The 27,309-nt window shown below is 30.7% G+C and overlaps 2 protein-coding genes across 9 annotated transcripts in view; both read right to left on the bottom strand.

Annotated features, from left to right (window-relative positions):
- LOC143054309 (eukaryotic translation elongation factor 1 epsilon-1-like) overlaps positions 1–27,309 on the bottom strand; it is a 228,125-nt gene that overhangs the window by 168,560 nt on the left and 32,256 nt on the right. The gene's annotated exons all lie outside the window — the stretch shown is intronic.
- On the bottom strand, positions 686–26,592 carry LOC143054205 (DNA-binding protein RFX2-like). Of its 8 annotated transcripts, none has more exons than XM_076227134.1 (17): positions 26,447–26,592; positions 20,172–20,243; positions 17,063–17,171; positions 16,484–16,619; positions 14,404–14,427; positions 13,604–13,691; positions 12,329–12,481; positions 10,284–10,465; positions 10,002–10,118; positions 9,375–9,600; positions 8,966–9,057; positions 7,200–7,354; positions 6,721–6,818; positions 5,053–5,202; positions 3,953–4,161; positions 3,280–3,442; positions 686–2,669 (listed from the first exon to the last, which is right to left on the bottom strand). In XM_076227134.1, the coding sequence occupies exons 2-17, from the start codon at positions 20,232–20,234 to the stop codon at positions 2,334–2,336; spliced, it is 2,301 nt and encodes a 766-aa protein (XP_076083249.1). In that variant the 5' UTR covers positions 20,235–20,243; positions 26,447–26,592; the 3' UTR covers positions 686–2,333. The 8 variants fall into 8 exon arrangements, with proteins under 8 accessions (XP_076083249.1, XP_076083257.1, XP_076083284.1 ...); XM_076227142.1 differs by having other exon boundaries at positions 3,289–3,442; XM_076227169.1 differs by having other exon boundaries at positions 16,526–16,619.

The following is a 27,309-nucleotide window of genomic DNA, read 5'->3' as shown; positions in this document are numbered from 1 at the left end:
TTTCATTGATTTCTATTCTCTTTTACTAAAGTTAGAGTGCGAAAACTAAAAGTATTCGGAAGACGACGACGACGCCAACGTGATAGCAATATACGACGAAAAAATTTTCAAATTTTGCGGTCGTATAAAAACCTCATCATTAAAACATAATATTGATCAATGAACATTTAAAATGAGGTCACCATAAGATGAACTCTACCAGACATTTTTACTATGCAATCATTCCAAACCAAATAAATTTAATTAATTGATTATTGTATCAGAAGCATAGATGCTGTGGTCTGACAGAGATGTAGTTTCAAAGAATATACATGGAGAATGTGTCCATGAGACACAGATGATGTGTCCTTCATATAACGTTAAAAAGAGACACCACACAAGATTGATAAAAGTAACGATTCCCAAATTCTTGAGTTTTGTGGTAATAAGCATTGTGTACAAGTTTTCTCAACATTTTGTTGAGGCAAACTTAAGTTGAGGAACAGAAAAGAAAGAAGCAATTTTTCAATTTGTAAAGGTGCAACTCTAAAGCGGTTAAAGTTATGCCACCAAAATTTGAGCTTGATCTGTGCTTTGTGGTATCAAGTATCTGGTTTCTGTAATGTTATTATTTATGACTTATTTGTTATCTATAACAATTGCCACAATGGCCAAAGTTTTAAATTAAGAAATGAAGACAATTAAATTCTTTTATCAGTAACCTTTATTCTGAATGACATTTTTCTATGTTTAATTATCCAAAATAAAATTTTTCATCTGTTGTTTGCAAAATGTGACAGCAGTCTTTTTTATGGCCACCTTATGAACACAATGTGCCAAAAAAAATAATAAATTACACAATAAATAATAGCAAATGTCTGCTTGGCTACTATTTACAATTGTATTGTACATTAATAATGATATAAATAATGTTATCTAAGGCAAACATACACAGAAAATAAGAACATTCATTTGAACAATTGATATTTAAAAAAATATATAAAAAGTCACATTTTATTCTGAAAATAAGAATATGCAGAAAACTGGTAAAATGTCAAAAATGTTTTTAAAAAGATAATATTAATAATATATGATAATACTGTTATTTATTTTAAGAATAAGATGGTAGTAGCATACTTTTGAACAGTTACCTGCAATATTCTCACTTTGCTCTATACAGCATGTTTAAGGTTTCACAAATATAAACTAAAAACACTGTTGAGAATAAACAGTTGTTTGGTTTTGATGTATCAAAAATTGTATCACGACTTGATACTTATTCTTGAATGATCAACAACTGCCATTTGATTAGACTATGGTACAGAAACACTGATCAATTAATCATAGAATTTTTTTTAAGTACTGTTAGAAAATGTTGTAACAAAAACTTATTAAAGTATACAAGTCTTATGTTTACTTAACTCAGACTTGTATCAATGTTACACAAGTCTTTAGCTTGTTTCTAAGGTGAACAATCTTAAATCTCTGTTCAAATACTTAACTGATGCATTTTTTACAGTTGCTGGTATACAAATTTTATGCTCATGTCTTAGCATGCCAAACATGTTTTCTTCTTGTAAGTAAATGCCAAAAATACGTATAAAATGATATTTGTTAAAAACAGCACCTTGAATGACAAAATGAAATGAAAGCAAGTAATGGCCAAATGAAATCAGGCAGTGAAAAAATATAAATGTTTTAACCCAGACAACTTGTCTGACATGCAGTATGTACACCATCATTCTAAATGAAGATGGCAAGATTAAAAAGTTGAGGATCATCTGAAAATTAATGATTTTTTTATTGTCTTAACTATATTTATGTAATAATTCTTTTAGTGGTCAGTAAAAGACAATGATTAAAGACAATCTGTGTTTATTGTTTGTTCTCGTTCATTGCCTATATCATCTTCTTGGTCTAAACAGGAATAGAAAAAAGATTCCACAGCAAATAAGAATAAAATAAGGAAACTATGCTACATGCAGAAAACTGGATATTTAAAACCTATATGACCTGGGAAAATGGGAAAACTTTGGAGATTTCATTTTGAATTGGTATATTTTCTGGAATGTGAAGGGGAAGTAACTATTTATCTAACAAACAATAAAAATAAAAGGAAATCAAGCTAGCTAAATTATTTCAATTATACAAGAATAAATTTCATTGTAAAAACCATTGATTTTCATTGTTTAAAAAAAGATAAAATAGTAACACAACAATCTTAATGCTAAGAAAACACTACTAAAATGTCTGAATATCACAAATCTTATAACACTAGCAACATTGTTTATGCATATGAAAAAATATATACACATGAGATATGATCAAAGATCCTTGTCCTTGATACGACTAGCTTATTCAACTTTCAGTCTTTTGGCACTTGCATCACCAGATCCAACTGCATTGGAAACTGGCATAACAACAATAGTTTTTGCCCCTGGGACAGAATTTTGGGCGGTAGCTGCTCTGACTGTCACTGTTGTCGGATTAGAGGCTGTAGATATCACATTTCCATTGACATTGTGTGAACCTGAATTTGAAGTCAGAACCATAAGTGTAGTTGTATGTTCCTGACCAGTATGATCTCTGGTAACTGCTGGTTTACTGGCTGGAGCTTTGTTTATAACAGGTGAAGGCACAGAATCAGATTCTAATGTTCCTAACATAACAGCACTACTAAGGTCAATGAACTGAAATATAAATACATACATTTTATCAAAAAGATCATCCTATAGTTTATTCAAGCACTTCAAATTTACTTTAGATTCATCTTTTTCTTTGGATACTAATTTTCATGGGTTTCATGGGAACAGGTCAATTATGCATTTAAATGATAAACAAATTACAAATGTTCTGTTGCTTGTGTGCAGATAAAAGTGAAATCACGAAATCAGGTTTCCAATAAGTAAGTTTTACAAATCTACGAAATATTTGTACCAACAAAAATAACTGAATCCACAGTAAATTAACTTGAATATAAATACATACATTTTATCAAATACATCATGTTTATAATATAGTAAAATCTACCTATTTCTCAAAACTATGACAAACACAACCTTGAATTCTAAAACATTTTATTCTCAATTATAGCTACATGACTAAATAACTTTCATTTCATTTTTGTTTTCTTGATGACAAAAGTTTTTTAATCATCAAGACTTAACATAATCTAGAGACTTTATCTATCTGAAATGTTATTTATGCTCATGTTGTCTTGCTTACAGATCTATTGCTTTCATGATTTGATAAACATGAAACAAATGGACATCTGTTTTACAGATGATTATTATAACAAACCTGTCTGACCTCTCCCATAACAGCTATAGGTGTTTCTCCTGTGGCTGCTGCTACTTTATGTTCCACCAAATAAAACATGTACTCATCATACAGTAATCTAATCAGGTGAAAGGATCCAAAACTTGCTGCACTACGTAAGGTCAGGTCTCTGATCACCATTGAGCTGTTCAAATAAACACACAAAAGTATAAAAATAACATAATGTAGATTAAATCAAGATTCTTTCATTGCTGTATGAAGAATTTTCTGTCTGTTTCCTTTTTTCAAATATGGTTAACACAAGAACAAATTATTTTATAGGTAAGATATCCAACTTTTCAAATGAGATCATACGGAGAACAAATAGTTTATACTGCTGAGTTATAGTAATACCTGGCAAACTAAGACTTTTGTTGCAGTAAAGAGTACATCCCTCTTGCCCAATCCAATGGGAGAATAAAAATAGGCTAATTATAAAGACATAACTGTGTGAAGAAGAGATACTTTGATTTTGTTTGTTGCTTTCCAACTGCAATTTAAATACAAAATTTTACAGATAATATTGGATTTTTGTCACAATGCTTTCATACATTTGAACTGCCTCATGAAATAAACCAAATTTGACAGAAATATTAAAACAGTGGATTTCTTTTTCAACAATTATTTAAAGTTAGTTCTAGAAATAATATCTCACCTATAAAAGGACCATTTTAACAAAAACTGTCGGGCAGCTTTAGGAAAGTTATCTGTGTTTTCATGTGGTTTGAGCACTTTGTTTACAACACTTTCTAACCATACAGCCCATTGTTCTAAAGAATTTTGTCTTTCTAATGTCTGTTTGAAATCTTCTTGCAACTGTTGAACAACTGTATCTTCACATTGGCATACCCATGATGCTTGTTCCTGTAATGATAGAACAATAATAAATATTTATAATCAGGTTTTCACACAAGAAGATCAGGTTATACATTAAAGGAAATATTTCAAATGACTTACTAAATTGTCTTTTCATAGAAGTATGATTTGTACGGGAAGATAGATAGCTGTGATAAAATTGGTTTTCAATAAAGTTGGAGTTTGTAATGGGCCATTAAAGTTAATTTCTGACAGGTGGGGATGGATGGGAAGATTTTTTTATACGTATCAGAAAAAAACCTCATGAAAACCTACCTATCAGATCTTAAATTTAAGTCCTATTAGATGTAGAATTTCTGTTCATATTGGGTGGATAGGCTTTCATGGGAAAACATGACCTATCAGAATTTTTAACTGCAAGGATTGTACCCATCAACATTTTGCTGAAACTTAACCTGTCAGAACAGAAGACACCTTCCATCCCTGGTTAATATTCATTTAGTACATAATATATGACTAGTGAGTGTATGATCATCCATCCCCCTTTAACAGACATTTACTGGAATGGCCCAATTTTGTTTCACATTTTCTAACACTTGATAAGAATTTCTTATTCTGGTACCTTTTTGCAATAAAAAGCTGGGTTTTTTGTTTTTCTTTTATCTAACAGCAACGATAATGTGGATAAGTTATGTAATTTTTTATTCTTAAGATTTAAAGTTGTGAGGTAAGATTCTGATAAGACATCATAAACATAACTAGTAACAATGGGACATGACTATTCATTTACTAGTACAATCAATAATCTCCCCTGAAATTATATCAACTCCCTTGAATAAACAACAGTGAACAGGAAATATGTGCATTATTCGCCCTTTTGTTGTGCCTTTCTATTATACTGTTGATTTATCTGGCATACCAATCTGTAAAAGTACTTACTTGAACATTAGCAAAGTCCACTCTATTGAGGTCAGTCAACATTTGGTTTATCTGTGATGTGTTCTGTAAAACTGCCCTAGCTGCCTGTGCCAGATGATTTAATGATGTGTATCTCCTTAATGTTTGAGCAAAAGCACTAACTGCTCCTGCCTGGAAAACAAATGTTTCATCTTTTAACAACATTATGATTTTGCTTTATAGTTATCCAGATTTTTCTTTAAAGGAGAAACTTCATATGGAGATCTTTCTTCTACATTTCATTTTCAAATAGCATTTAATTTAAATGAATGTTAAATAAATAAAGGGCTGCGCTTTAGCGCATGATACGCCCGTTGCTCTTTTAACTTGTCTTTTATGCTTTAAATGAATTTATATGATCAACTAGAAATAGTGTGAGCCCTGTCAAATACCCCCCCCCCAAATAATAAATAAAAATGCACAAAAAAATTGGCACTATTAAGGCTACCTCAAATTTAACTAAGTTTGTTGTCTTTAATTTTTCATCCATACATAAAATTTTGTGAAAGTGTTATTGTCCCAAAATTGGAAAAATCCCCCCTTTTTTAAGCATAAAAATTCATAACACGGAAATGTAAAATCTGAAATTTATAAAAATTGAAAGGGAGCTTACATCAATAGATATAAACAATTCACCAAAGTTTCATGGACATTGGTGAAAGCCTTTTTGAGTTATTGTCCGAAGTGTTAAAAATCACCCTTTTTTTATGAATAAAGCCCCATAAATCCAAAGCTTAAAATCTAAAATTTATAAAAATTGAAAGGGAGCTTACATCAATAGATATAAACAATTCACCAAAGTTTCATGGACATTGGTGAAAGCCTTTTTGAGTTATTGTCCGAAGTGTTAAAAATCACCCTTATTTTATGAATAAAGCCCCATAAATCCAAAACTTAAAATCTGAAATTTATAAAAATTGAAAGGGAGCTTACATCAATAGATATAAACAATTCACCAAAGTTTCATGGACATTAGTGAAAGCCTTTTTGAGTTATTGTCCGAAGTGTTAAAAATCCCCCTTTTTTTATGAATAAAGCCCCATAAATCCTAAACTTAAAATCTGAAATTAAAAAAAAAACGAAAGGGAGCTTACATCAATAGATATAAACAATTCACCAAAGTTTCATGGACATTAGTGAAAGCCTTTTTGAGTTATTGTCCGAAGTGTTGAAAATCCCCCTTTTTTTATGAATAAAGCCCCATAAATCCAAAACTTAAAATCTGAAATTAAAAAAAACCGAAAGGTAGCTTACATTAATAGATATAAACAATTCACCAAAGTTTCATGGACATTGGTGAAAGCCATTTTGAGTTATTGTCCGAAGTGTTGAAAATCCCCCCTTTTTTATGAATAAAGCCCCATAAATCCAAAACTTAAAATCTGAAATTAAAAAAAAAACGAAAGGGAGCTTACGTCAATAGATATAAACAATTCACTTAAGTTTCATGGAAATTGGTGTAGGTGTTTTTGAGTTATTGTCCGAAGTGTGGACGACGGACGGACGGACAACGGTATACCATAATACGTCCCGTCCCGGGCGTATAAAAATTGAAATATTCAAGAACTGATTAAAAGAGATTGTATAACTAACTGTAAGATAATATACTCTTGATAACAGTGTGAACAATTCCAAAATAATAATCAATACCTTTGCTTTGTACATTTTATCAGGAACACCAGTCATTGCACCCTTCAACCAATTTTCTAAACTTTTTGCAAAATTTCTGATGGCTTGAGTAAGAGAACCTGCAAAAATCAAACATTTATATTTCATATTCAAAATTGTTATTGTATTATTCATAAGCAGCTTCCTTTCTTTTTTATTACAAAACAGAACACTAGTCATTACTTATTACTAGTACCCTCATTCAAGAAAATTCATGTTTATAACAATTTCAAGTAACTTTTTCCAAGAACATCAAAACATGAGCTGTACACTATTTTTTTTTTTTTTTTTGGATATAAGTTCACAATTAGCTCCTTCCAGCTGACTTCATGGTCATTTAATTTTTTTTAATTTAACTAACAAGTTTTTTTTTATCCACTTAAATAAGGAGTAACAACTATATTTTCTCAAAAACAAAATACATTCTACAGAGAAATTTAAGGAAAATATCTTGAACTTACTTGGTATTGGCCTCAGCACATCAGGTATAAGAACTTCTACTAAGGCTTGATAAAAAGCATAATCTGCCTTTCTAACATATTCTTGAAGTGGTTCATATGTACTAACAGCATATAATTTTTCCCTTGGCAATCTCTTTTCATAATCATTATCTGCTCTGAAATTAAGAAACATTCTTTTATAAAACATGTATTAAATAACTCATAAAAATATTTAAACCAATATTAAATGTTAAACATGCCCATATAAAACATTTGAACAAAAGTGCAAAAAATCAACATCTGCCTTATATTGCTAAAAGAAGTCAATCGACAAAGCTGTATGCTTGTTACTCTTGCAAGACTAGTGGTTTACATTTTATACATATACAGGTTAAAAGACAACCAGATACTCCGCAGGGCACAGCTTTATACGACCACAGAGGTCGAACCCTGAATGGTTGGGGCAAGTATGGACACATTCAAGCTTGATACAGCACTGAATTTGGATTGTGATTAAATAGTTGACACAGCATAAGTTTCTGACACAGAATGAATGTGGTCTAATGAACTTAAAAATTGTTTTTGCTTTTGAGCAATTTACTATACTGCTGAATATTAATCCTCTCAAAGAAAAAATATTTGAAGAAATTTTCTTTTTAAATTCTGAAATCTGAAATGAGAATAAAAAATTGAACCCCACCCCAATTTTTTTTTCACTCCCCCCTTTCCCTTATTCCAAAAATGATCTCAATTCAAATTTCTAATGGAGTTTGCAACAATAACTACTCATTTAAATACATCATAAAATATTAAAATATAAAATGTAATACAGTCATAGTTAAAATTAATATTAATTAATAGTAACTTCTAAAAAAATAAATAAGGAATGTGTCCAAAAGGACACAGATGATGCCCCCACTAGCAATTAAGGTTATAAAGGGACATAACTCAAGAACTGTAAAAGTGAGGCTGCCAATAATTGACCTTAAACTGAGTCTAGAGGTAATTAGAATTATATACACATTTCATTAAATTTAGTTGAAACAAACTTAAGAGAACAGAAACTAAAAAATTCTTCAATTTTTCCACTTGTAAAAGTGCATAACCCTAGAAAGGTAAGCAAAGTGCTTGTAATCACTGAATGGTAAAGATTGCTTTAATTTATCAGTTGGTAGTAAAGTGGATATTGCATTGTATATAGTATATAGCATTGTATATAGTATATAGCATTGATTTAAGTTGATTCAACTTCTATTCTGGACAAAAAAAAAGAACTTCAATTTTCAAAGAAGATTATATATCGCATTGGTTTTAGATGATTCAACAACATTGGACAAAGAAAGATAACTCCAATTTATTGACTTGAAACTACAAAAATGCTTGTTTTTGGCCCTTTATTCCTAGACTGTTTGCCCCATAACCCTTAAAATATATCTCAACCTTCTACTTATGGTATTAAAAATTGTGGTACAATTTCAGAACACTGAAATACTTATACACAACTAATTGTTCTGACACTAGATAAATGTTACTTTTGGGCCCCTAATTCCTAAACCTTAGGAACCATAACCCCCCCAAAATCAATCCCAAGCTTCCTTTTGTGGTTATGAACATTATGTTAAAATTCTATTGATTTCTGTTTACTCATACTAAAGTTATCATCTGGAAACCATCCGTCTTCGGACGACGACAATGACATACCAATATACGACCACAAAATTTTTTGCGGTCATATAAAAAGTGGGCTAACTGAGTCCAATAAACTGCAATATATCTATAATACTTACATCATCTGATCAGGAGGTGTATTTCTCCAAAATCCTTGCCATAAAGCTTCAATCAATGAAAACTGTAAATTGACCACTACATCCACTATTGCCTAAAAAAAAGACAAATCATGATTACTTCTTTATTTTCTTCCAAAAAATTCCTACAGTGACTGTATATGGAATCAAAAATGGCCCTACATATACACGTTTGTAGAAATCCAATTTTGTAGTATAATTATAATGATGTTGAATCATTGTCTGAACATAATAACAGTACAGCACGTTGTGAGCTACATTCATATTTATAAGCCATTAAAGTTGTTTAATCAATATAGAAAGTTAAATTACAAATTTTTCCCATTTCAATAAAATCCTTCTTAGTTTTAAACTTTAATAAATATACAATTCAAATGCATAGCATGTTTACCTCAGCATGTTCTTTATGCATTTTTTCAAAGGCTTTGATATGGTCCAGGGTAACACCATCTGGTAAGGGTATTTTTGTTGTGTCTATTGTTCCAAAGTTAGGTAAGGCTCCAGAAGCATCTCCAAGAAACTGTTGGTGTTGTTGCTGTTGAGCTGTTGCAGCATCTACTGGTCCATGTTGGGCACTGTCATAACTGTCTTCATCTGATTTGTTGGGTGGACGGAATCTATAAATGTAGTATTAAAATAATAAAATAACTTCTTAAGTAAAATCTGACATAAAGATAAAGCTCTTTAAAATGGATTAGATTGTTATATCAACATAACAGGAAGAAACTCCTCTAATCCACAGAAATAAATTTAATTCTTAGATGACTTCTGAAATTGTTTTGGTTTGTCAGAGTAATTCTTATTTTAAAAGAATAATTATAGACAGAGTCTTACAAAAAGACTTACATAGACTGAATGCTCAACTGGTGAACTAATTATAAGCCAGGTATCTTTGTTGAGTTTTTTTTTGCCATATAATGAAGATTTCTAAGGGCTATAACTCTTTAAAATAGGATGGTTATGTACACAAGATGAATGAATGGACAGACGTTCTATCCTGCACTGAATATTTACTTACTTTTTACCCTGATACATGGGTTGTTGTCTCATTGCCATTGTTTGGTCATCTGTAAATTGATTTAGAGGTGAACTGGCCTTTATTCTAATACCATAGTAATGATACTTGGAATTTCCTCTGAAAGACAAAAAATTACTGTTATATGCAAGACTGAAGATTTAATGATTCATTTCTCATATTTAAAATCCAAAACATTTATCTCTATTTTGTCCTGAAGTTTACTTACTAGTTTTAATCAATTTTATTGCAGACATGTAAATTGTTATTTCTGTTGAGTTTTACCTTGTTCCTAAACGTCTTGTTCTCAGACCAAGAAATACAGATCTTATCAGTTTACCAAAGGAAGCTGGATTCATTGGGTCTAAATTCTGCTCTTGACAATGACGAAGGTAATGATTATATAATGTACTCCGGGGCAGACTTACACCCTCTGCTGTCTCATAATTGTCTATCAACCACTGAACCTGTAGTATAGAAAATTGTTATATTCATAAAACAACTTATGTCATTGGAAATATTTATTAACGAAGTATGCATAAGGCCAAACCATATAATTCCTATTCCTTTAACCTCATAGTGTCAAAAGACAGAAGCAAACAACACAAATAATTCTAAGTAAAATGAAAGAAATGAATTCTATTACAGTAAATAGCAATGGTCTTATAATTTGTTTGATATTAAATAAGTGCAAGGATTTTTTTTAGCAAGAGCGATAAAAGATTCTGTGCATTATATTTCTACTTATATTAGCTCTTAGATTATAACACATTGTGAATCGATTCATTTTCTTAAACATCATCATGCAGTTAACAAGAGTCTCTAAGATTGACAGCAAACTGTTTTTTCTGCACGAAAATGATATTTGCAAATCTGGACACCAAACACAGTCACAATCAGGATTTATTTTTTGAATAGTCCATAAATTGAAAGGCCATTCCCAATCTAATATCACTTTTCACTACCTACACTCAACAATGATAAAAGTTAATCAAGTTAATCGTGAAAATCAAAATTGACCTTCATTTAGTCACAGAAAACAACAAATGTAAGTTTAATAAGATTTTATCAAAGTGATTTCATGTTCAAGTTCATACACAAACACTGTTTGGCTGTGGGCTGTTCCCCACTCTATGCAATTTTATTTTATGAATTTATAAATCATTTACATAGCATGAACTGCTCAAACCCTTTTTCAGTCATATTCACTTTACTTATTCTGTCTCTATTAAACGAGTAAACCCTTATGCCATTGTAAATTGTGTGTAATAGCAAAGATTAAGACAACTTTTGTTTAACCAATTCAATGGTCCCTCATAAAATAAATAGAATTTTCAAACATTTAAAACTATGAAGTATCTTCCATTTACACTTTTACTGAATGAGAATAATGTGACTGGGTGAATATTTCAATACTAAGAATTCACATTCTGATATGGGACACATATATATGCATGAACTCTTTCCTAAAATCATAATAATTAATCTCACATTTTTGTTCAGCCTTCAAAAATCGCAATAACAAATGCATGCAATAATTTCTGAAGTATCAGAAAAAGGAAGATGGTATCTGACAAATCAGAAAGGTGCTTAAACATTAAAGGTAATCACTGTCATGACTGCCAAGCTGTTGGCTAAATATGAAATAAATTCTTTCAGACCATTTTAAAGAATATTGTAATTTTAAGTTCATACAAAATATCAGCCAACAGGAAGTAGGTGTCTTTTAGATCTAAAAAGAACACACATTTTACAACTTGTCACTGTCAAGCTGAATATAACTGCAAAATTGTGTAAAGAAAACTAGTAAATTCTTTAAAAATATTGAAAAATAATCAGTATACATTACAAGTGTCTGAAAGACCCCACAAAAGTGTTTAAATTTAACAGCTTATCATTATTAAGCTGAAGACTATGAGGTTTTTCTTGTACAGAAGTAGCTTAGAAAAGTAATTGTTAGACAAAAAAAACCAGACATGGTGAATGCAATTATAGTCTGTACACCCCGATAGCTTCCAGCAACATAATATATTTTTTTTTACATCAGTTAGTATTCAAATAAACACTTAGACAAAAATCATGCAATGAATTAAATGACTCTATTGATTGCAACACATGACATTTGGTTGTTAACAAAACATAGCATATTGTACCAATTACTTAACATATTACAATAAAGGATCATGATAAAAGCATGCAAGTTGACCACTTGGAAATTCATTGAATGTACATATATACAAGGTATCCTTTTACTCTCATACCATACAAACATTAAAAGCAAAACAACAGTCTATCTAAACAGAACATGCTTTTATTATGAAGTCCTTTACCGTAGCACTTACTGTGGCTGGTGATGCCCTGGTAGTGGTAGTAAGTGGAGTACCTTCTCCGTCCATTGTCCCTCCCTGTATCAGGTATGTACCTGTCTGGTGTTGTAATATTTGTCCTTGCATAGTACCCAATTGTGTTAATCCTGTAGCTACCTACATAAATTAATAACAATGTAAGTATGAAATATAAGATTGCTATGCCAAAGGAAAATGTCCTCTACTCTGTATGAATGAGGATTTAAATCAAACTGACAATATACCCTATCAAAACCATGATGAAAAACATCTTATCAACTTCATAGTATGATGGCTTTATGACAAACAGTCATAGAAGTTATGTGATGAGCAGTGGAAAGAGGAAAACTAACAAATACTATTGAATCCATATTAGTTTCTGAAAATTGCTGTAATTCACCCCAAAAAATCTATTTTTCAGCATTAAATTAAATGAAGGGCCATTTTTTTCACTTTCATCTGGGAAATAGACAAAGAAAGATAACTTGTGTTTGCAATGTTTTTCAGCAGGAAATTTAAAAGAGGTATGCATATTCCAGTAAACTAGGGCTCATCTTCAGTCATCTGAAGTGCAAATCCAAGTAAACTGGTATTTGTTATCATTTTGGTAAATACAAGTTAAAACATGCTGATGAAAAGGTAACCTAAAGTTAACCTCCAAACAATAATAAACATACTGCATATCAAAGAAATAAACTGGTCCCCTGTCAAGTCACAAAACTTCATCAATGTTGTCAAGTATGAAATGTAGAATATATCATTGATATTCCTGGCCCATGTTCTACCACATAAAAACAACTTGATATCTCTTACCAAGAATGTGTCCATAGAACCAGATGCCCAACTTGCAGTATCATTTTCTATGTTCAGTGGACAGTAAAAATGGGGTCTAACCTCTGATTTAATATTAAAATAAGATAGATCATAACATAGGGAACATGGGTACTAAGTTTCAAGTTGATTCAAATATTATCTTGACCAAAACCTTTTGAGACGGGACAGCTGGGCGAGAACAGGAGGAGACACATAACGGAAAACATACTGCCCCTCTCCTATCGTAGGTGGGGCATTAAAATAAATCTAGTTGCAAACTGGCATGTTGATAATGTAATTTTTTATAAAGTAGGTTTTTTTTCTCTCCATCATACTGCAATTTTCTTCATAATAATCTAAAGATAAAAGTATACAACAAAATATTTTCAAAAATATTTTCTCATTGCAATGGCTATAGTTCACAATTTCCTTGTGAAATAATCTTACCTGTGTACCAGAAGCAGTCTGGTAGTAAGTACCAGATACAGGTGTGTACATTGTTTGTCCATATTCTGTTTGGAAAGTTGTACCCTGCCTAAAATATATCATTTAGAGCATATAATAAAACATGTTCAAAAGTCTACTAGTGACCCTGCTTGATGCTTTAGAGAATTTTCAAATTATCATCTAAATCTGTTCTGAAAGTTGTGTACCAAACATTGACCCATACAATCATTAAGTTCCATGTAATTGATACAGTTATCAAGGACTGAAACATTAACCATAAAAGGTATTTATTTTTGTTAACTGAAAAAAAAAAAAACAAACAAAAAAACTAAGTCATTTATTCTCCAAAGGGCTATGTGAAATCAAACAGTACCATGAAAGATAACACAGTGTAGATACAAATTGTAAGTGAGCAAGTGTAGAGGTCAGGTATTCAAAATTGGTTTTGAATAACATACACCGAATATGTTGTTTTATTTGAAGTCCAATTAATATAACTGGCATTCTAGTAAAGTTTATTACATTACACCTGCTAACATTTTAATGTCTAAATGATTGGATGTGAAATGCATGAAACAAATGTGAATATAGCACAGAAATAAATGTGAATGTGTTTAGTTACCAGAACAAACTCCATAAATTCAGATGAAAGTGAACTCATTTATGAAGCAAGTTTTGAACTGGCAACAAACCCTCCCAAATTGTAAACAAGGTTTTGATACCCATACTAAATTTGTTAGTGCACACAACTTCAAACAACTGACTTTAATTGTTAGTTTAAAATTCATTCCAATAATTACCACTGAGGTTCTGGTGATTGCATTCTGTACAATAAAGTACAACAGAATTTAAGGAAAGGGTATATGAATTGTGTCATGTAACTTTTACTTATCATGTGTGAATCATTAAACTAATATTTTGAAAAATTTGTGAATCAGTCCTAGTTTGGCAAAATTAAAGAGTTGAAGTATTCATATAATATCACATAATACATAATAATTCTTCTATACTTAGTAATTTCCCAACATACCAGGCAAATGTACGTATCATCAGGACTTGATGTGATCAATGCAAAATAATAAACTTAGATGAGAATTTAAACAAACATTAACTGAAAGATGAAACAAATGTTGAACATGTATGTAAAGATAAAATCATCTGAAATCATGCACCTAAGACAACTACTCAAAATAATAAGATATATCAGTTTCACCTGAAGTACCTATAGCATTATTGATGAACCTATACAGCTGAATAAATATTTGCAGATTAAAAAGTACATCAAAACATGCATTACTACACTTATACAAAATAAGTATATTTAAACTTCTACTATTAACGTAACCTTCAAAGTCAAACCAAATAAGGAAAGTAGTGAAATGAAAATAAATAAGATACAACATTTTTGAAATATGCTTCAAGGTACAACAAAATGTATAGGATAAAACAGATTAATTGTGAGGAAAACAAACACATCAGGTCAAAAATATTTAGTACAAAGTGCATGATTATCAATCTTCTGTTGCAGAAAAAACAAAATAATAAAAATAAAAGCTTTAAAATCCTATATTAACATGAACTGTGCAATAAGTTTACTTCTGTTGACAAATTTCAGGGCCCATATTTTGTATGAAGGATCAAGAAAATGAATAGTCAAACCTGTCTTAACAGTCACTTTCAAACCATCCTCAACATTTTCTCAAAATTATTTATCTCTTTTCAGCTTTCATCTAATTCAGAAGAAAAGCATCATATCAACTTTTAAAAATTATCATTTTAATGTTTTAACTGCCAATATAGTTATGACAGAAAATAGATGTGTCAAGTATGGAAGCCAAAATGAGAATTGTAATCTATTTGCAATTAACTCTTGCAACTTGTGAATACCTCATGTTCTACATCTTTTAGTTTCCATTGAAATCATTTCACCCAACTTATTCTCCTTGAATATCAACATATTGATTGCTTAAGTTTTCATTCAATTAGCAACAATATTCTATCATTTATTTGTTTGTTTGCAAGAAAGATAACTCTATTGATTGAAGACACTGAAGCATTTTGCCATTATACAGGAATAGGGCAAGTAGGAATTCAATTTTTTTTAGGAACCTTGTTAAAAAGGTCACCTCTCTTAGCAGTCACTTTTAATACTTCCCAGGAGTGACTGAATAATACAGGTTTGACTGCAATACTTCTATAAAATAAGTAATTATTCAACAATAGCTCTTAAAAATCTAGCCACTTGGCAATAAATAAAAACAGGAATTTTACATTTCTGATATTCAAGTAGTTACCTTTAAAATTGATTTCAGGGAGTTTAAATGGTACCAGAAATGTACAAGACTGATATGGAAATGTAATTTGTCAATTTTCATTTGCTGTGGAAATATAAAGTTTTGTGTGTAAGTTTCATAACATTTGGTTGAGGAAAACTAAAGTTAGAGAACGGAAACCAATTTTGTTTTTTTTATCTTAAGATAAGAAATTTACAGAAATACTTCCAAATACTTAAAATATTAAAAATACTGCTGGCCTAGCTGACATTTAATATTTTATTACTAAGTGCAAATTTCAAATTATTGTAACTTACACTTTTAATTTTTACTTCTTGTTAAGACCCATCTGTCAAGTAAATTTTAAAATGCACATTTCTAGGTTTTAAATATTGGTAGTTTTATAAAAAAAAAAAGTGAGATTTTCTTGGTTTTATCTTTAAATACAATTGTGCTGCTTTAGTGACAATATTAATTCTGTTTGACAGTTTTAATGGATTTTTTTTTTTTCAAAACATGCAAACCAAAAAGCCTATGAGCAACTGTGCAAAATAAATGGAAAGCCACAACAAAATACACTGCACTGCCACATCTATAGTATTCGTACATTTGCCCGTTGGTTGAGTAGAGACTTGGATCATCTACATACTGAACTTGGGTGGAATAAACAGTTGGTCCACCTTGTTGTAATGTAACATTTTCATGTCCATGCTGGTTCTCTAAAGCTTCCTGGACAGCTGATGCTAAAATGTATACAAATATTTTTATCAAAACACTTCTCTGGCATTTAGAGGGTCTTCAATTCAATATGTGCTGATATTGTTTCTCAAATTTACTTTATATACAAAGAGATCCATTTCAAAATCAATTAGATTCAAGACGCAAAAGAACTGTTTTTTTCTAAAACATTTAATTGGTATGAGACCAACCATATATCTAATCTAAAGGACTTTAAAGATGGGAGTATGCAACTTAATGAGAACCCTGTTTTTTTATTTATCATGTATATTGCATCCTTATTACCCTAATTTTGAAATGTCTTAAAACAAAGGACTTTTATTATGGTTAACTGGCATACCAAATTTTATGGTCTTTATTGAGATCTGTTTTCATGAATATAAACAAACCAAAGTCTAAATCACGAACTAACTGTACTTATCTGTTCTGCCAGTTAGGATGAACTTACTTGTAATAACAAACTGTTGAGGATGACCCTGTGCAGACTGTATTATTGTTGTACCCTGGGATTTCTGAGATGAATCTGAATTCTGAATTTGCTGTGCCTGTTTTGAACTCTGCAATACATATAGAGAATTACAACTCACAATACTCTCTAGTCATTTTAACATTGTATATTCATGATTTGTCAACATTTGAGCTTTTTTGTAAATTTTATACAAAATTTGACTTAAAATCTTACTTTTACTGTTTTAGAAATGACCAAGACCTGACATAGTGAAAACCAGTCTGGCAAAGTAACACTTGACCCTGACTGATAAGTTGCTATCTTTGTCATTTTTCTGAATGGTAATAAAATATCTAATTCCTCCAACCAAAATAAATGTCTCTCGTTTAAAAAACCTAAACCATCTAAAACCAATGAGGACTGTTCCAATCTTCTACAAGGGGTATAGAGTGCCCAGAGAAAACTGAGGCAAAAGAAAAATTTTAATACCAATGAAAGTAAAAAAGAATTTCAACACACAAATTGAAAGTACAAGAGCAAACATTAGACACAAATAAGTTTAAATTTATATGATAACACATCAGGTTGCTATTCTGAAGGATAAGTTTAGATTCTTTACTTGGAATACTATTATCATAAACAAAAATATCGAAAGAAACCTCACTTTCATATAGTTCCTTGCTATGGATTTTCTGCAAAATGTGGTTCTAGCAGTGGTTTAAAATATCTGACTAGCTATTTTAGGGAAAACCTGGTATAAATATATAGATTCTACCACTGCATCGAGTGTAATACGATATTTATCCACTCGAGACAGTTAAATTTTCAAATTTAAAATGCGAGCGCTTGCACGAGCGTTTTAAATATTTAAAATTTAACTGTATTACATGAGATTTGGTGGTGTTTCTCTAATGATTTTCTAACATTATGCAGGCTAACTTCTTCCTTCTTTTCGAATGATCGACAAAAAGATGTGTTCTTTCTATGTGACGTCATTAGGCATGGTCGCCTTTTTTCATGCCGTCACAATAGGAAACTCAGAGGAAAGCAAGAGAATTTGAGGTCATAATCGCATTTTAACCAATGAAGTACTGAGATCAAACGAACCACACGTTGATTAAATTTTTTTTTATACAATGGGTGCAGAAAGAATTAGAGAAACTGAATTACATGTACAATCCCCAGTAAACAAGACCAATACTGTGTGTGAACCTGCACCACTCCATGCAATTAATTGAGGAAACATAACTATATATAATCTGAGGCAGAACTGATCATTCCCTTTCATTGATACCAATGAAACTATATACTGATTATATAACCAGTAAAGAAAAACTTTTGTAAGTGGCTGCATCACACACACTGACAGAAGAAAAGTTTTCAGCTCAAGTAGGATATACGGTACTATAGTTCCAGCTTTTGCAATAAATTCATACGCGTATGTATTCATGAGTAATAAAGTTAAAACTGTTTAAATTTTACATTAAACTGAAATAAATGAGTGATTTACAGGTTGACAAGTCGACAGGTTGACAATTTTAAAAACGTTATGGTTGGAATAAGTGGTTGACAGGTTGACAAGTCGACAGGTTGACAATTTTAAAAATGTTATGGTTGAAATAAGTGGTTGACAGGTTGACAGATTGATAAGTTGATAATTTAATATAATTACAAGTAAGTTCTGGTTGACATGTCGACAGGTTGACAAAATGACAGATTGACAACTTGAGAGCATTTATAAAGTGTAAAATAGTATTATTAGTGTCTGGTAGACAGATCAAAAGGTCGACAGGTTAACAATTTCATATTGAGAAATGTAAAATGTACAAACAGATTGACAGCGAACAGATTTAAAACTTATAAGTCAATACTTGTAAAAAAGGTTTAAAACTGAAGTTAATTTTATTTTACTGATTGGATATTGTACTTTTATTTACTTGTTTAATTGTAAAATTAAACCCTTCAACCTGTCTACCTTAACCTTTGTCAACCTGTCGACCTTAACACTTATCAAACTGGCAACCTGTCGACCGTAACACTTGTCAACCTGTCGACCTTAACACTTGTCAACCTGTCAACTTTTAAACTTGTCGACCTTTATAGTGTCGACCTGTCAGCCTGTAAATTTATGTTCATATAAGGTAGCACTCCACAGTTAGAAAATAAAATTAAAAATGAGCCACAAAATGTTTTATCATCTCCTATTCCTGGATTTCTAATACATTAACCTTACTGTTTGTGTTGTACATGTGCATATGTATGTAATCAGTATATTCCATAGATTTGATTTTCAAAAGTTAAAAGAGTGAAAATTACTTCCTTTTATGTGTATCCATGGCAACATTCTGCATTTATTTACCATAAAGTATTGCAAAAAAGGGGGGTGGACATATCACATATCCGCCCAAAATTTGGATCAAACTACAATTTCAATGCATTTGAGTGATACCTTTTTAGAAACTGTTTTCATAAATCTTCCTAATGATCAAATAAAAAATGGGGGTCTTTCGCCTCATTTTTTCGTAAAATCCAATCACAAAGTTCGTGCGATAAAAAGTTGGAAAAAAACATTACAATAATTGCCGGACCAATGTATGGTAGGGACATGCAAATACGGACTGTCAAACAGAAAACAGCCTATATTACATACATTACATAATCTTGATGTTCATATAAACCCAATACAAAGGCTATTTTAATACTCAGCTATCCAAAAATGAATTTTATTGCACACTAGCTCTCATATTTGAAAAATCCACAGGGGCCAAAATGCGAAACTACACACCTAACTGTGGAGTGCTACCTAAACCGATTTACTTCTAAAGTTAAACCGATTTATTACTCTGTTCTTCCGAAGGAACTACAGTACCGTTTATCCTACTTGACCCAAGTTTTCTACATACTACACCTTCGTTATTACATTACAGACCAAAAACATATCATTCCCATGCATAAACATGTAAAATCTAGAAGCAAAGAAAGTTTTGATGGAAATTTTCTATCAATGGTATTTTTGACGATTGTAATGACAGTGAAGAGGTTACTTTAACTGCCTTGGTACATTGTGACACAAGTTAACATTATGTATTAAAGGAGGTCTTTATTTTACCTGTAATTGTACTACTGTTGGATTCATGGCCTGCAGATCTGTTACAAAGGTCTGTGTAGCCATGTCTCATGCCTATCAAAATAAAGAAAACTGTATGTGAATCATGGTAAGAATATGACTACAGCTTCAACTTTATTTTAAATGAAATAGCAACAAATCTCTATATATGTTACATGTACATGTATATATATCTCCTTCCCATTAAGATGAAGAACCCCTTATTTGGTCTGGTCAAACAGAGCATAATTGTGCTGTTTTGTGGTCTAGAAAAAGTGTCATATTTGTAAGATGAGCTTACATGCCTTTTTCTTAAGTTTATTTGCATGATTCTAGTTATTATATATCAGTAGAAAAGATGAACATGTAGCTGCAAGACCAGGAATTAATTTCATGAGTAAGGATATTAAATAATTGTTGACTTTTCCAATTTAATATTATGCACAAAGAAAGACCTTTATCAGGTTGGGAACAACACCTAGGGGTATCCCCTCAATGTAAGGACATTAAAACCCACTTTTTAAGTAAAAATGAACACATTTTCATATTATTTGAAGAAACTTTTCCCAAAGAATTATTCATCTTATGATCTATACACTGAAATGCAGTCAACTTTAGCGTTTGATAGTTCATTGATAACATTCTGGCGTATCACAAACAAACAACTTGTAACGTCTCATTTCATTGGCCGAAAGATTCAAATACAACACCATTTGTAGTTTGCACATGAATTGACACAGGTGACTGACTATGGAATGTACTATGTTACTACGAACGTAAAAACAAGGATTTGACCATGTATAGTTAACAAATCTTTGGTCAAAAGAATTAAATAAATGTTTTGTGTATTTTAAATTGTTGTGTCGAAATATTATACTGCAGCAACATAATTATCGTGTACATAATGTACCGCATTATGAAACATATAAGGATAAAATAAAATACATGTGCCGCTTTTATACATGATTAAGTAACCACTTTTAATTTCTTTCAATGTCATAGTTACTTATAACTTGATAAGGATCTTATAATGCTGATCCATTATAATAATTACAAAAAGTTATGATGGGTTGCATATTCCTCTTTTAGTGTTTTAATGCTATAAAACGAAGATACAGAAAGTTACACAGGAGCTAAGCGTTTGGTTTAAGAATATACGTATCATAAACGGAGCAAATTGTCCCCGAAATATAGAAACCAAAAAAAAAAAAAAATCAGTAATCGTATCATTTGTGCACGTGAATGAAGACGTTGTATGCAATGTAAGAATCATGATCACCACGAAATTCAAATGAAGTGAAGGCATTTTGGTGTAAAAAGGATTGAAATGTTACATCGCCGAAGATTTTTCTTTTGTATGTGTGGAACTAAAAAAAATTAACTTATCGTAGTTTATAAGGAATAATATAAATGTACTGTTTTCGATTTAAATTGGCTAAAAACCTCTCCTTTAATTTAATACCGTAAGAAAGTGATATGCATAACATTGTTAAACTATCCGCCAAAGTGACGTGAAGTATGCATGCGTATTTAAAATGAAATACAAAATCATACATGTAAGATAAACTGATAAACGAAATATTAATAAATTATTAATAAGTATGACGGAATGCATGTACTAGAAGGGGTCAACCTTTTTATCAATACATTTAAAGAATAAACACGCTTTTAAAAACTGATTGTTTTTCTCTGTAACTATTTAGATATTTACAAATATACAATCTACGTTTGAATTTCAACCGAGAATAGCAAAACAATTAAGTATAAAATTCATTAAGTATATCGCTGGAGTTTATAAAGTATATTTTTCTCTAAACAAAGCATGGTTGGTTACATGTTCTTTATTTATTAAGAATTTCAGGATTTTTTCTCAAAATTAAGTAAACTGAATTACAAAAAAAATCACATTATTCTTAGTCGAATACCTAAAACTTGCGAAAGATATAAAAAGGCAGGATGAGCAACTTGGCAAAAAGGCCGAATTACGATTTATGTAAAAAAAAAAAAAAAAAAAAAAAAACGGACAAACTAATAAAATCTGAAACGGCAGGACCAAATAGACTAAAAATAAAAAGACAGGACAGAGAATCCAACTTAGAAAAAAGAACTAACTGTTTCATCAACGTCCAGCCTCCCATCAAAATAAAATGGTAGATCTCTTAATCCAGAAACAACTGAGAGGAGACAGTTGAATTTAATATAGATGTGAAACCTTAAGATTTTAAAGTTTGAAATTTTACTAGTGCTCAAAATTATAAATTCAATGAATTTTACATGCACATACATTTGTACATGTATCATTGAAAAGTTAGAATTGCTGTGGGATAATCAAGAACACAATAATCTACGTGAATACTACGATGGAGGTTATAGCAACCTTGACCGGCTGCATGAATACTGATCAGTCCATTCAACTTATAGTACGCGTGTTCTATTTTCGCAGGTGTGAGGGCGAAGGTTTGAATTGGCCAATGAAAACGATCGTTCCTTTACGAGTTAATCTAATAAAGTTTGTTTGACTGATTACGTCGCACTACCTTTCGCTAAGCTTGGCCGCATATAAGTGTATCTGGTATAATATGGTCAACACATGCCCAAGAATTTTGGTATGTTCTTGGCCTAACATATCATGTATATCTTCTTTATTTTTCAAAATAATTGGACCCTACATTTAGAAAAGTAGTTCTAAATATAATGTCAGAATTTCCCATTTTTACATGCAAGTTAAACAAAAATCTACATTTTTCTGTTTATTTTTCACAGAAGTAAAATGACCCCTTGACTAAGGGAAGTCCCTCATTTAAGGGATTCCTCATGTGGGGTTTTTTGTTTTGTCCATGTGAAAAATAAAGAATAGTACATTAAATGATTTGGTATTTTAATTAAATACATAAATAACATTTGTTACAGCAAGTGTAATATCAATAAATTAGTGAATAAACTACTATTTATTATCTGTATGGTAGTACTGCATCATTGAAGTTTGTCAATCAGCCATGCTTTTATTCTTATTCTGTGTAAGAACCTCATTGCTGGTGAAAAACCATTTGCCATGTTCACGATTTTAAAAACAGAGGAATTCAACACAAGTTCAAAATCTAGGATGTTAGAATTATCTTGAGAGAAAACGTTTTTGATTGGCTGATTAATTTGATCATAAGAAACATAGAATTTGATTGGCTGAACATGAATGTCTTCCTTGGACACAGTTCAAAATCGGGAACCATCATATTTTTCGTGTAGATTTTCACAAAATCGTGTTTTAGAGGGTTTTTCACGATCATGATCGTGCAATCGTGACAAAGGGTCAAAATCGTGTAATACACGCCTAAATCGTGAAAATTGGCAGGTATGAGTAAGTATTTTGGTAATTTTCATATGAAATGAAAACTTGCAAGGACTTGGGATAACTGCAAAACCCTTGAGGAAAACTTCTTTTGGAAAGAAAAGTCAAATTAAAATAGAAGTGCAAACATGCCCTGTAGCTCAGATCAAAAGTTTGTGTAAATATTCTACAAAACTCCCAGATAGATAATAAAATTCTCTATAATTGTTGAACAATTTTTTTGACAAAAGAATAACTTATTACATGTACATTGTACCATATACATATATACATGATATATATGCATGATATAAATCATTATTAATCAAGTACCTAATATCCAGTTCTCTTGAATACAATGGTAAATAAAAAGATAATTCCACAACAGTTAATATAATTAAATACATTTAAGTGTTATACATTAATTACAAATATCAAACAATGATGGACATTTGCATGTACATGTAGGCTTCATACATCACTTCATAAAGACACAAGAAAGTTTTGGCCTCTGTTGACTTCAATTTCTGCAAGAGCTGAAATATTTTGGAAGTCCTGACATTGAAACACAGTAATTAACATCAATTTCATAACATATTTTAATTGAATATCAATTTGTTGAAATTAAGCTGGACTCAAACTCAATCTTCAACTGACAGTAAACTAATCAATGTAGATTTTTTTATATTATATGTCAACATTTATATCGACATCAAAATCTGTCAGAAATAAATGTCTCACCAGGCTTAATGATCCACAATGAAATTAGGCGTCTGTCATTCAGTAGTTTGATGATGCTTGATATATGTTTTTTTTATTTATTATTCTTTAAATGAATCCCTGTTTTCTTGTTTGAACCATTTTACTCTTGTCAATGTTGAGCCTTTTAAAGCTTGCTATGTCTATGGGGTTTGGGATTTGCTCATTGTTTATGGCCTCCTTTGTATCTTTTTACAATAAAGGAGTAGGTCCGGTAAGGACCGATTTTGGCCTCAAATTTCAGGTTCATCTGATGAAAGATTTTGACCACTTTTTAAACATTTAAGTGTCTATTTCATTTGATTCAAATAGTTTATGTGAAAGATTTTAACTGATTTAGTCATTAAAAATGATCCGATTCAAATTCAAATATGAAAAATCTACCAAATATGCCGAAAAATGTCACTTTTCAGATGGTTTTTGTCAATAATGAAAGTGGCCGCATCCGTGTTCATCCACAACCTTTATATATGTTATGTATTATCATCAAATACAACTTACATTTCAATATTAAGGATGAACACAAATGCGGCCACTTTCGTTTTACACGGAAACAGTCTAAAATTTCACTAAAATGCTAGAATTGTGGATATTTCAGTAATTTAGCATGACTTAATGGTGCTACTACCCGATATATGTGCATTGGATTGTCAAAAACAGCCCATATTTATGTAGCAGAAGCATTCTTCTGTCCAATAAATAACTTTAAGTTTACACATTTTAACAATTTTGTAAAACTGCAATATTTTGGGGCCAAAAAGGGGTCATACTAGACCTACTCCTTTGTACTAAAAATTTTATTTAGAAAATAACATATGATCTGCTTAAATTTCTTTTTAATTTTTAAAAATATCATTTTCATTATAACAATGTATCTGAATTTAAGAAATGGTTAAAAAAAGTAAAAGGTTGCATTTATTTTTAATCTCCAAATTCAATATATATTTTTGTTTCAAAAATTCTACTAGGGAACATATAATACATTATGGTAGTAATTTTGTGTATATGCTACAATAATTTAATTTTTTGTGACGCGTTTTCTGATTGGCTGACGTCGTTTTGTTTTCAGCCCATAGATATAATTTTGTCATGTGACCGTGACGTCATCAACGTTTTTTCATGATTTACTCCGGTTTAAAATGGATTAAAGAATTAAATTATAAGAAATGACTGTAATATTTGTTCTGCCTATTTGAAATAACATAAAAAATGTGGTGCACACTTTAAATAACCTGCTACACAGGTTATTCAGTGTGCACCACATTTTTGATGTTATTCCTTCATAGACAGAAAAAATATTACAGTCATTCTGTAAATAAATATACAATACTGAAGTTAAAAGAAGTCATAAAACAGAAATACACAACAGGATTAGAACAACAAATTTGATTTATATTTCATATGCTGAAATTCAAATTTATCATTAATAATGTAACATAGGTTTAACATTTATTTTTGTATTAATACTATTTATAATAATATGTATGTTGCTGTCCTGATTTTTCCCCCAAAAAAAACATGTAAATTCACTCAATATTCAAATGCATATTCTTTATTTAATATAATTGAATTCCATATTTCTGAATACATGTTTTTATCTTTAAAAACAAGATGAAAAAATAAATACAATGAATTAAAACATGATACATGATTGGACATGTTCTCTAATAATACAATGCCAGAAAACACCCATATTCAAAGATATTCATTCTGAATACTAAAGAGTATAAACATTTGTAATAAAAGTAGCAATTTCCATACATTTATCACACTTTTAATACCTGCGACCACGTTTTTAAGCATTCAATCCTGTTACTTAGCAACCCTCTTTTTGGTCCTTGGTATCAGGCCAACAACCATGGCATTTGCCCTACATACGAACCAATCGACGTTTCGAATGTTATAATTACCAAAATGTCTTTGTTACAACATATCTAGCCAAAAAATACAATTATGAGTCTACACTGTGTAAAATATAACTTTTGAGGTGAAATTACTAAAGTTTAAAAAGTTGAAATACACAAAACAAATCAATGTTTTTTTTAATGATTCGCCATTTTAACTTGTTTACACAACGACAGTAACTGGGGTGTGTAAAAACACAAAATGGGGAGATTTCTCTTCATCTTAAAGGGTATCATAATTTCAAATGATGCGCTCTAACTACATATGATTAGATGTAAAGAAAATTCACCTTAATTGTTGGTGGGTAACAGTCGTCAGAGCTACGGTGGCTATGGCGTTTATTCCTACGGCAACTGTTGCCAGACTCCTCGCGTCAGCAAAAGGCAATATTCATCCGCACAGGAACTGAACTATTTTCTGCATATCCTGTTTTTAATAGAATCAATAACATACAATTGAATTATTGAAACTTAGATGATACAGTATAACAAACCATTCAAAATCAGTACCCTTTGTTCTTCGTTTTTTTCAAGTTAACACAATTAAAAAATATGAGGAATTATTTTATCGGAGAAATATCCTGTTGCATGTACTGCGTAAAATATGAAAATGAATTTAAAATGGCGGAGATGCAATTGATGACCTTTTGCGTCCCTTAACAACTGGGGCATGTTAGGAGATAACTTTGTGTTTACAGAACAACACAAAGATAACAATATCAATAAAAAGATAACAGCGAAAATCTTCACTTCCACCCTTTTGAAAATTATAAGCTACTTGTTGGAGCTAAAAATAACCGTTAGCATAGGTCACGTGAAATATTTACATTCGCACGTGGCTTTTCGATTTGATGAGGCCAACGGGGGGAACTGGAGTTGGGGTTTTTTTTTGTGTTTTTTTTTTTTAATTTATTATATATTTTTAATCACTAATATAGTCTCGTTTCTAGTATGGGAAGGCATGGTCTACGTTTGGTTTTTTTTTTTTTTTTTTTTTTTTTATCAGAAACAAGAAATATGATTTTTTTGTGAAACTGAATTAATTTAACAATATTAGATCTAGATTTCTAGGAAAAAATTTCCCTTGGCCCAATCCCTTAATTAGCTCTATCCTTATCTAAATTTTAAGAGCGGAAATATTCTATTTAATTAT

Source organism: Mytilus galloprovincialis, chromosome 1 (genome assembly GCF_965363235.1).
Source record: "Mytilus galloprovincialis chromosome 1, xbMytGall1.hap1.1, whole genome shotgun sequence".
Taxonomy (NCBI): Eukaryota; Metazoa; Mollusca; class Bivalvia; order Mytilida; family Mytilidae; genus Mytilus; species Mytilus galloprovincialis.
This window is presented reverse-complemented; position numbering and strand designations above follow the sequence as displayed.

What these genes read in the sequence shown, in the direction of transcription:
- LOC143054205 (XM_076227134.1), bottom strand. Translation starts at nt 20,234, where the DNA reads ATGGCTACACAGACCTTTGTAACAGATCTGCAGGCCATGAATCCAACA. An exon ending in TACTCAACCAACGGGCAAAT is followed by an intron (nt 14,428 to 16,483) that starts GTACGAATACTA and finishes TTTATTGTACAG; the next exon opens with AATGCAATCACCAGAACCTC. An exon ending in TTATGGGAGAGGTCAGACAG is followed by an intron (nt 2,670 to 3,279) that starts GTTTGTTATAAT and finishes TTTATATTTCAG; the next exon opens with TTCATTGACCTTAGTAGTGC.